Here is an 11,228-nt window from a genome sequence, read left to right as displayed (position 1 = left end):
CTGTTAAATGCTGAAATATTTGCATGTGTCTTCCTTGTGTTGTTGTTACTTAACATCAGTTGCTAATAGAGTGATGAGTGAGGCAACAAATGCCCCCAAAACAATGCATGATTGAGCACTGTTGAGTAAGAAAGCAAAACACATACATGTCGTAAAACCCCATATGGGCCATGCTAAAAACACAAAACCCTGGACAGATTGACTGCTGCGGAATTCTGCATGAGGTCGATCCAGTAACCCCAGGTCAGTTTGTTGATATTCCCTCTGTCTTAGTGCAGCGCACATTTCATCCTATCAAAGCAAACGTTTTCTCAAAAAAATACAATAATTATTGCTCTTCTTCAAGATTACCTTTCAAAAACCTTTAAATACCACAATTTCCGTGATAGCGCCTCACAAATGTATTAACAACTAGAGCAGCATGTAAAGCAATGTTTTTTATCCTACATCAATTATATGTATAATTTCTAATTGCCATACACATTTTATAAGCTGCTTGAAAGGCATAGATACAAACCATAGCATTGATAATTATTGCTATCTCTGAATAAATGTCAAGCGTTTGCCCGTTGTTCTTCTATATGTCATACCAATTTTGTAAAAAGGTCAAGATAAAAAAGCAAATAAAAAAAGCATAATTTCTAAAGATATACCAAATCACTCTGTTTCCATGCAGAAAATAGGCTTAAAGAAGGTGGAAAGGTGGTTTCTACTGTCTGTTCGCTTTATCTTAATTTCTTCATACTCACTCTGTCATCCTCCAATAAAGGACAGAACTGCCGTTGACTGGCCCCGGGGCCACAGCAGTGCTCTTTAGCATTTTCAGACCTTATGTTCAGGTTGGGGGGAAGAGTCACACTGGGGCCCATTTGCCTTTTCTGCACCCAAGGTTTGCAGCTGTGGCAGCATGTGGCCAGAGATCCACAGATAATAATTTTACCTCTGCCTGTGCCTGCCTGTGGGCACCGTACATCACTTCACAATCATGTTAACCACCAAAGTCCCCAGCCAAGAGCGCAACAAATGCACTTGATGTCGTTGTTGCTGAGGTAAAAAAAACCTGACAGAGTGGCCCAAACAGCAAAACAAGGTGTTGTTCTCTCTCTATGTCCGTTTGTGTGTGTGTGTGTGTGTGTGTGTGTGTGTGTGTGTGTGTTTCACAATCTAATCTAATTTGTGAAGAGCTGTGGAGATTGGATCGAACTGATAAAGTGACTTAATTTTCTAAAGTTGACTTTTCTCTTTAAAGCCCAGAGGTCAAAGCTTTCATTATTGTCTAAAAATGACTATATGGCAAATGGGTGGCTGTTACCAAATTCACCTGTCTGGTGTAAATGTTAATCAAATAAGTATGAATTAAGAAAATATAGATATATTGTTTTATTTAGACATGCATCAATAACTTGTGAATGTTAACTGTATAAAAGGATCAAATAGATAAACCATAACTGATAACTTCACATGTATTTAAAGTTGTTAATTGCAAATGTAAATTCATCAATCTTTTGAATTGTTTGAAGACCACTAAAAAACGACCAATTATGAGAAAAATGCTCGAGTGTAGGCTTTACAAAAGATGTAGGCTACTATACGGCTCTGGGTTGGGATGAGTCTGATAGATATTGCGCTTTGATTGATTACAGCAGCATTAGCATGTTTGACGTCAGAAACCGCAAACAAATGACTATAAAAACAGCGAACCTGTCTGAAAAAAGGGGAAAGCTTTGAGCGCAAGACAACGCCGGGTAGATCTAGAGAGCGAAACAACTGCACTGCCACTTTACTAGTACTTCGACACGCCAAAGACCACAGAAGACTTTTGCGTCTTAAGATGACCCTGTCAAGCAGCTCCACGTCCTCTACAAAGACCATCCGCAGAGCAGCATCCGAGCTGGAGAGGTCTGACTCCATCACGGTAAGAAATATAGAATTAAGTTGAAGTTTTCTGTTATTTTAGCTTTCAACAATTTGGCACAGTGTTACCAGTAATGTGTCTGAATAATATCCAGAATTTCACCTAACACAGTTATTGCGCGCGGAGTGCTTGGCAAGGGGACAATTACGCACGATGCCCGCTGTATTTCTGTAGAAAAAAGCATTTAGCAATACACACCGGACATCAGCTAAAATATTCCCTTATGTCAGCTACTCAATTTAGCCGTGTCCTAGGTTTGACTTGATTGGCAATCAAAACATATACAGTACGCAATACTTTGGTTTCTCTTTTGGGACAGTCTCAGAGGTTCCTCGGTAGACGGCAAAGCTTGATCGAGGACGCGCGCAAGGAGAGGGAAGCCGCCGCTGCAGCCGCAGAAGCTGCAGAGGCCAGCGAGCAGATAGTGTTTGAGGAGGACAATGGGAAAGCGCTGCTCAATCTCTTCTTCACTTTAAGAAACTCCAAGACTCCTGCACTGTCGAGGACACTCAAAGTTTTCGAGGTATAACTCTTGTGAGGTTGCAAATATGTTTTTTGTGTATTTGTAAGCAGAATTCTGACGAAAGGGTGTGGTGTACCACTTAGGTCACGCTTTATAACGAGTTTATACGATGGAATTGATTAAGGACTAAGCATTACTAATGCTTTAAAGGTACACTTTTAAAAAGACATAATTTATTAGACAATTTCTTTGTGTTTTATTTAAAAAAATCCAACTGGTTGGTGTTGTAACTGTAATTAATGCAGTTTAATCTAGCCAATATTCATCTATATATTTATGTGCATGGGTTTCTCACCCTCTAAAAAACTGTTAAGTTATTAATGTTAAGTTTAGTGAGAGGTGAGTAGTCGAAGGGATAACATCTCTTTTTCCACACAGTGAGATCTTGATAATTTATTAGAGGTTATGACTTCTAAATTATCAATTATATTTAACATAGATGGCAATGTGGTCTATATTGCTTGGAGGGAATACAAACAAATAAGTAATATAGCCTCTTGGTGCAGGCATAACTGAATTAAAAAAATCCAACTCCTCTTACATTTTATTTTACACTGTTGAATGTATTAAAACTAGTTTTTGCATATTTTGGTATGATTTTATAAAAAAAATCTGCATTCTTTTTTCCTCGTCATTCATCCACCAAGTCTTCTCTGTTCTCACAATATATTGGCATGCTTTCTCAAATACTGTGCTGCATAAATGCATCCTACCTTTGTCATACTGTGAATTTATTGATGCAGTATTTACATTTAGGTGTCTTGACTTTATTTCAGACATTTGAAGCTAAGATTCAACATTTGGAGACGCGCCCGTGCCGGAAGCTGAAGGACAGCGGGGAAGGCCTGGAGTACTTTGTCCGCTGTGAGGTGCACCTCTCAGACGTCAGTACTCTCATCAGCTCCATCAAGAGGAATGCAGAGGACGTTAAAACCACCAAAGAAGTCAAATGTAACATAATTTACTTATTTTATTATAAACCATTTTAAATGTATTTGATCAAACTACATTTGTATTTAACTTTCTCTTCTAGTTCATTGGTTCCCAAAGAAAATAGCAGATTTGGATAAATGTCATCATCTGGTCACAAAATTCGATCCAGACTTGGATCAAGACCATCCTGTAAGTAATGACTTTTCCAATATCGTGCATTCGGAGAATTCTCAATATTCTGCTGATTATGTTGTTGGAGCAATATGTCATGAAACAGAAAATGTGATCAGTATTTGATAGGCCTATATTTGATTTGACAGGGCTACACAGACCCTGCTTACAGGCAGAGGAGGAAGATGATCGGAGACATCGCCTTCAGATACAGACAGTGAGATACAGTCTTTTGCCTGAATGCTGCACAGACATTATTTTTAAAAACTTGATTATCCCTGATGCATGTGTTTTTGTGCTTGTCCTCAGTGGGCAGACAATTCCCAGAGTGGAATACACTGAGATGGAGATTGCCACATGGTAAGGGCATGCTCATTTAAAATACAGTTGATATGAAAACTTACACCAAAAAGCATGATACCAAAATATACGCTGAAAACAACTCCTTGCCTGTTTTTCTTATGATCAGTTTGACTTTCTTGCCATTTGATTATGAGAGCTTTGATGTGTCAATTCACAACCCACTGAGTAACTTTTTATATTGTCTTTAAAGACAGATAACATTTGTTTTGTATTTTTGATGAATTCGTTTCAGATCAAAGGCTTCAATAATTTCAAAGCATTCTAGGTGTGCCAGCTTCAGCACATCATTTTATCAGGGAGATGGAAATGTGATTTTATGGGATAGTTTACAATTAAGTGAATTTATACTTGTATGATTGATTTAATGTGCACAGTTTTGCCAAAAGAAGATGTCTGAGTCTATGACGTGCCAGTTAGACAGTTATTTGAAAAATAATGGTTTTGCATTGTACTTAAAAAGCTATTAAGATACATGATTAAGCAATACTTTAAAATAGAAATATAAGATAGAAAATGTTGAGAAATTGCAATGCAGAGAATGGTACAACTAAACAGTCCCAAAAGTGTTTTTAATTATATTTACAGCTCATTTTATCCTTATTGATGGTTACACCTCAATGCTTGAAAGTCTTCTGTTAAAGAAGAAAACCTGAATGTCATTTAATCCCGAATTAGGAGGGAAGTCTACTCAACTCTGAGGGAATTGTATATCACACATGCCTGCAGTGAATACCTCGATGCCCTCCATCTGCTGGAAAGGCATTGTGGGTACGGTCCAGACAACATTCCCCAGTTGGAAGATGTGTCATGCTTCCTCAAAGGTAAAGACGGGTTAAGAAACCAAACCGAAGTGTTCAGTCTATATAAAACACTTTCCATTTACCTATATTCTTTCTCTTTGTCTCTTTATCTATTGTTTCCCTAACACACACTCAAACAGAGCGAACAGGGTTCCTGCTCCGTCCAGTGGCAGGTCTGCTCTCCGCCAGAGATTTCTTGGCCAGTTTGGCATTCAGGGTGTTCCAGTGCACCCAATACATCCGACACGCCTCGTCCCCTATGCACTCCCCAGAGCCGTGAGTATGAGTGTGACTTCTCTTGCTTTGCTCATCGCATTAAACCTCATCCAACATATGGCCATTGCCATTAAAATAATAATAAAGCAAACATATACAATGAACTTAAAGTTATCTCTCAAATTCCTGTTTAGTCTGCAAGAAAAACACACTTCTGTCTTCACTTCTCTTGTTAACACAATTTGTACCTTAAAGTCTGTATTTACTTAAACATATCTGTATAGGGTTTTTCCATTTAGATATAATATGGTGCCAGTTGAATCTCTCTTTCTTTCCCTTTAGTGACTGTGTACATGAACTGCTGGGCCACGTCCCAATGCTGGCTGATCGCACTTTTGCCCAGTTTTCACAGGTAAGAGGGTGGAGGTCCTGAGCAGTCTTATAATGCATGCTGTGTTATTTATTTTATTAACCTTTTTATTATGTGCTTCAGAACCTTGGTCTGGCATCACTTGGGGCTTCGGATGAAGATATTGAGAAACTATCCTCAGTAAGACTTCAGTCCTCCAACACATATTTACGTTCATTGTTAAGTGGTGACCTCCAGTGGCTGTAGCAATTATGACAGGAGAAAAGAAAGAAGTCAGGTGACGTAAGAGACCACTAGGGAGGGGCTGAGCTGCATGTAAGGGTCAAACAAACAAAGGTCAACATTAACTCATTTTAACTTCCACAACTTAATTTATGTTACGTACTTAACATATACATCACATACGTGATGTTCTTAACTGACATGCCTTACTAAAGTTATGCAACACACGTACTAAACCAAAACAACAAACGTTGATGTTTTCCTGAACCTAACCACATGGTTTTGTTTTGATTTACAACATTATCAACGTGTAGAAATTGCTTCAAACACTTCAAAAAACTTCACCCCCCCTTTTTTTTACTCACAACCAGCTCTGGTCCCTTTTGTACAGTCCCTTACCTAAGATGTGTGAAAAAATGATTTAATAGTCCACCTCAGTATCCTTTTTTCTCTCAGTAAATCTATTTTATTTCCCATCAGCTATACTGGTTCACTGTTGAGTACGGCCTCTGCAAACAGAATGGTGAGGTGAGGGCTTATGGAGCTGGACTGCTCTCCTCTTACGGAGAACTTGTGGTACGTTCAAGCATGTTCTCTCTGTTATCTGCTTTCAAATATGATCGTTTTCTCCGCCACCTGAGCTGTCAGGTAACTCTCAATCTTTCTCTTTTATGTAAATCCAGCACTCACTGTCTGATGAACCAGAGACAAGGCAGTTTGAACCAGAGGCTGCAGCGAGGCAGCCCTACCAAGACCAGACGTACCAGCCCGTCTACTTCATTTCTGAAAGTTTTACAGATGCCAAGGAAAAATTCAGGTACTGAATCATACATGCATTCTTGTTCAAACCCAAGCACAAATACACAAGAACATAGAGAGACACAGAGAAGTAGAGAAAAACAAAAAGAGGGGGTTATGCAAGGATAAGGTCATAGAACAGCCAGCCGGCCCCTGAGGCCACACACTTCAGCCATAGCTGCCAGAAGACAGCTGTTACTAATGTAGTGTTTCTTACCAAGGCAAAACGCTGTAGTTTTATCTGGCAAACGGGTCAAATGTTAGCCTGCAAAACAAGTAGCTTTAGTGAATGTTTTCACAACATTTGGTTTATATTAGAATATAAAATGTGGCATCCTTGACACACTCAGTGAAAATGATCTGCCCGGGAATGTTTGACGAAGTATAGGCCCATAGTGAATATATTTCCTGTGTGTACTGACACAAGCAGGATAATCCAGTCTTTATTAAGTGCAAAATGCATAGGATAAACTACAACTGGGGGAACTTTTTTCTAGTCAATTAAGTTTTCACTGGCCACAAGAAATATTTTGGTTTAAATTCTCTGCATTTATGAAGAGCTCATATACTCATCTTTGACTTCTTTGAGGGTTCTAACTCTTTTGTATATTTGACAAAGGGGTTACGTGGCGGGAATCAAGCGTCCCTTTTCCGTGAGGTTTGATCCATTCACCAGCAGTGTGGAGGTGCTTGACAACCCACTGAAGATCCAAGCAGGCCTGGACGGAGTGAAGGACGAGCTCAAGATGCTAACAGACGCCCTCAGTGTTTTGTCATGATGATGACCCGGTTCTGCGACCGCCCTGCTGTTGTCTGCTTCCTCTCTGCTGCGCTCAGAGACGTCCGACGTGTGATCAAGACCAATGTGTTCATCTTTCTGTGCTGTACTTCCAGTATGATGCTGTTTCTGAAGAGTTGTTGCTTGCTGGTAGGCCGACAATGTTGCAACCATTAAAACCTCAAGTCACAGCGCAGGCTTTCCAAAGATGTTTAACACCTCGCTGGGTGAAATGATTGGGTTTTACTGACTGGGCCATTCATGCTTATACATCAAAAATGTGTTGTTTGAGAAATGTGTCAAAATCGGAACCAAAATAAAGGGAATTGTGATAATGAATGTATAAAAAGAAAACTAAATGAGTATAGTACAATTATTTTAAAATCAAAGAAACAAATGAAAATATTAAAGTGTCTAACAAATAAAACGTATTTATGAAATATATATTAAATCACAGTTATATTATTTAGAAATTAATATCTCTTATGTGTTAAATTCTTTATTTTGCAGATATGTGAATTCATTTGAGTATTGCCTCTAAATGTATTGATTTATCTGGCGTTTCTGTCGTACAGTGTATCGCATAATACAATAAATATTACAACATGCTTTCCATGTAATGAACTGTTGACTACTGCTTCAAAAACGTACCTATCAAACATTAAAGATGGAAAATTAAAAAAATTCTGTCATCTCTTATTTATTTATTTTGTGTCCATATATTGCAAAACACTATAGACCAAAATTGTATAATACTTGGCTGGGACATCTGTCTGCCACAAGAGGGGGCAGTCCCGCAGGGTGTTTATGCTTAGTCTTAAATTCACAGCAAATTCTATTTAAACCTTTTAATTAATACATTTCCTTTATGCTATCTGCCTGCCTTAAACGTAAATGAACAATTTTGCAATTTTATTAAATGTTAAAAACAAGCTAATATGCATCTGTATTACAAAAATACACCTCTGTAAAGTTAAGGGAAATAGCTTAAGAAACAGATATTCTAACAATACAATACTTGTTTTTCTATTATATTAAATGTTGCATCACCGCCATTTAAATGACAGACAACCACAAGGATGCAAGCTCATCATCACCAATTGGACCCACATTATAAATGTGCTATTGTGGACAATTAGGAAAAGTACTGTCTATGAATATTCATTAGAGAATAAATGAATGCTTTTAACGAACCAACCTTGGGGGATTTGTCCGGACAGAGCTCCTGTCCTGGTGTTCAGGTATCAGTGGGCAGCTGTTCAGTACTCTCTGATGAGCAACCAACCTGCTGAAGGCTGCGAGACAAACAAACGGTTCACTCCCAGGACCACTAGGTGTCAGTCTGAGTCTGAAGACATGTCCGCATCCCTACCTTCTGCAGAAGCCCCACTTACATAAGGGAACCCTCAAACAGTGTTAGGGGAAAAAAAGAAAAAGCTTACCTTTATGTAAAATGACATTTTGGAGCTTGATGCATGCAGGACATTGTTGTGTCTATTGTACAACTAGAGTTGTTTTTCCTGCTGGTATTTAAACAGTCACCCACAGTATGAGTGATGCATTGACAGTTTTAAATATATAAATATAAATTATTATTAATATTTAGTTTTTCACTTCCTCCAAAGATGCAGCATTTACAGTTGACTACTCTGCACCAGCCACTCATGCTGCTGCTGCATCATCCTGCTGCCTTCAGGTAACCTACTAATCAACATTCACTCACCCGGTGACTGCATCCATACCTGAGTCAGTGAGCCGCAGACCATGGCCACACTTCTTCCACTCTGAATGTTAATCTTAATTACAGCAGGGCGGACACTTTGACATTTTTCTTGGAGTCTAAGGAATTACGTCTATTCTTGTTCAGTCTGCATCCTGTGTGTAAACATTGTGATTGTAGGTTACAGTGCGTAAACGTGGAAAAATGCCTATGGAATTGTTCCATATTTTGTAACTCTCATTCTCTCCCTCTCTTTAGCCTTTTCTCCCCATTTAAGCACTTTTCCATAAAACGTCCCTGGACCATTTTTTTTAACCAGCAGTGAAGAGGAGGAGCGAGGGGTGTGGTGTGGGTGTAAGGGGCGTGTTTGGTATATACTAGTTTTCACAGTGAAGTTTTGCCTGTCGCCTGGTCTTTTGGGACAGCGTCGTCACACATCATCTCAATAGATTCACCAACTGGGGAAACTAACTCACCTGCAACCTTTCCAACCAAATAACCCCTACATTTTGACTACTGCCAAACTGACATGGAGACCCAGCAAAGACACGGACACCAATCAATTTGCCACACCTGCCAGAGAACGGAGAGCAGCAGAATGAAGGTAACCAGAGGGAACAAATAGTTTTACACTCTCCGGTTGTGCTGCGCGTGTATTCATAGACCTCTGGCAGGGTTTTAACCATGTTTTATTGGCGCTGTAAGTGGGATACCGCCTCGGGCTGAGCAGATGCATTGATCGCATCATTTTCTTTTGTGCAATATGAGAACCGGACATGTGTTTTAATTTTGCATGCTGCAAAAGAGAAAGTTCAAGATACACAAATGACATTGAGTGTGCTTGAAGATTTGAAGCATTTGTGCAACAGGTTGCCTGATATGATAGAAAACGAGAAACGGGTTGAGAAGTATTTGATTCTTCTCCCATCTGGACGGTGCGCCGCTTACTGGATTCGGAGCAAACAGCTGGTCTTTGATTCGGCAGATAGGGGGCGGTAGGTCTGAGGGTCAGTGAGCTCACCACAGGGTGAGCAAGGGGAAAATATATGCTGAGTCTGGCTTTTCAGATAGTTAACTGTCGAAGCAGGCCGGTCTTGCAACTTCTGGGGGAGTTGTGTAAGGGTTGTGAACGGCAGAGATACCGTCTACTTTCCCCCTAAGAATAAGCACTTCTCTTCAGGTGCAACACAATGACAGCGGGTGATACAGTTGAAGGGGGGGTGGATGTGCAGTTGACATCATTTGGTTGCACGCAATTGGCTTCTTTCTGAGTTAGTTGGTCCATGGTATACACTGGAATTATACGTATTGTTTCAAGCATGCCAATGTTAAAAGAGGGGCTCCTCTTTTACCAAAACGTATAGGCAACATCTGGCTGTCATATGATAATTATATGTTGATGACTTCGGTATTCTGTGCTCTCAATTGATGGCCCGTTGCTTCATGGTGAAAATGTGTGTTTTTTCTGTTGCCTGCAGGTCAAGAAGATGTCTTCGTCCAGTCGCGTGCTGCTGTTTGCACTGGCCCTCGCGCTCTACGCTGTGGAAATAGCCTCGGCGGAGACGCTGTGTGGGGGAGAGCTGGTGGATGCGCTGCAGTTTGTCTGTGAAGACAGAGGCTTCTATTTCAGTAGGTTTCAATCCCGGCACAAGTTTTGCACAATGCGCCTGCACACAACGCCGTTTAGCTTTTTTATGTCCCTCTGTTGTTCATTCGCACACATCTGTTTGGATAGCTGAGGCTATCGCTCTGTCTGTGGCTGTGTGGCATTTTTATTTCTCACACACACACACACACACACCATATCTCACACACACACACACACAACACACACACACACACACACACACACACACACCATGTATACATCACTACATTGACTTACATGCATTCCTGGAGACTTATCCTAACCTTAACCATAACCAACACATGCCTAACCCTTACCCTAAACCTAACCAAGTCTTCACCCTAAAATGAATGATTCCCCTCATGGGGACCTCCAATTTGTCCCCATAAGGGCGGCGAGTCCCCACACGTGACTGTGGTAAACAGATTTAGGTCCCCACAAGTATAGTAATGCGAGGCCACACACACACACACACACACACACACACACACACACACACACACACACACACACACACACACACACACACACACACACACAGTGAGGGACAGTGAGAAGGAGATTATTGCCAGCTGTGTCTCTCAAGACCTCGTCCAGGCTGCTCGGCTGAGTGTGCGCATTCTGCCTACAGCCCTACCTCTCATTGCATATGAAAGGCCGGCGAGCTGTGAAGGCACACACGACACAGAGCGACACAATGGGCCGCTTGTTTACCAGTAAAGCAATAGCACCCAAAGAGGCATACCAGTCACCTCAGCACCAGTGTTCCCAGGCCAGGCGATCACACTGATG

At 40.5% G+C, this 11,228-nt stretch overlaps 2 protein-coding genes across 3 annotated transcripts in view; both read left to right on the top strand.

Annotated features, from left to right (window-relative positions):
- The first annotated feature begins 1,660 nt into the window (after positions 1–1,660).
- On the top strand, positions 1,661–7,709 carry th (tyrosine hydroxylase). Of its 2 annotated transcripts, XM_034215964.1 has the most exons (13): positions 1,669–1,915; positions 2,235–2,438; positions 3,215–3,389; positions 3,472–3,560; positions 3,692–3,759; positions 3,852–3,902; positions 4,581–4,726; positions 4,846–4,981; positions 5,264–5,333; positions 5,415–5,471; positions 5,994–6,089; positions 6,197–6,330; positions 6,931–7,709. In XM_034215964.1, exons 1-13 carry the CDS (start codon positions 1,832–1,834, stop codon positions 7,088–7,090), a joined length of 1,470 nt encoding a protein of 489 aa, XP_034071855.1. In that variant the 5' UTR covers positions 1,669–1,831; the 3' UTR covers positions 7,091–7,709. The 2 variants fall into 2 exon arrangements, with proteins under 2 accessions (XP_034071856.1, XP_034071855.1); XM_034215965.1 differs by lacking the exon at positions 2,235–2,438 and having other exon boundaries at positions 1,661–1,915.
- A 1,512-nt stretch (positions 7,710–9,221) lies between these two features.
- The window catches only part of igf2b (insulin-like growth factor 2b), an 8,672-nt gene continuing 6,665 nt past the window's right edge, over positions 9,222–11,228 (top strand). The window contains 2 exon segments of the mRNA XM_034215907.1: positions 9,222–9,413; positions 10,288–10,438. Of these exon segments, the coding sequence (XP_034071798.1) occupies positions 9,339–9,413; positions 10,288–10,438 (226 nt within the window). The 5' untranslated portion in view covers positions 9,222–9,338.

This window comes from Gymnodraco acuticeps, unplaced genomic scaffold, assembly GCF_902827175.1.
Source record: "Gymnodraco acuticeps unplaced genomic scaffold, fGymAcu1.1, whole genome shotgun sequence".
Lineage (NCBI taxonomy): Eukaryota > Metazoa > Chordata > Actinopteri > Perciformes > Bathydraconidae > Gymnodraco > Gymnodraco acuticeps.
Note: the sequence above shows the minus strand (reverse complement) of the source record. Positions and strands in the feature narration are given on the sequence as shown.

What these genes read in the sequence shown, in the direction of transcription:
- th (XM_034215964.1), top strand. Translation starts at nt 1,832, where the DNA reads ATGACCCTGTCAAGCAGCTCCACGTCCTCTACAAAGACCATCCGCAGA. An exon ending in CCTATGCACTCCCCAGAGCC is followed by an intron (nt 4,982 to 5,263) that starts GTGAGTATGAGT and finishes CTTTCCCTTTAG; the next exon opens with TGACTGTGTACATGAACTGC. An exon ending in CCTCTTACGGAGAACTTGTG is followed by an intron (nt 6,090 to 6,196) that starts GTACGTTCAAGC and finishes ATGTAAATCCAG; the next exon opens with CACTCACTGTCTGATGAACC.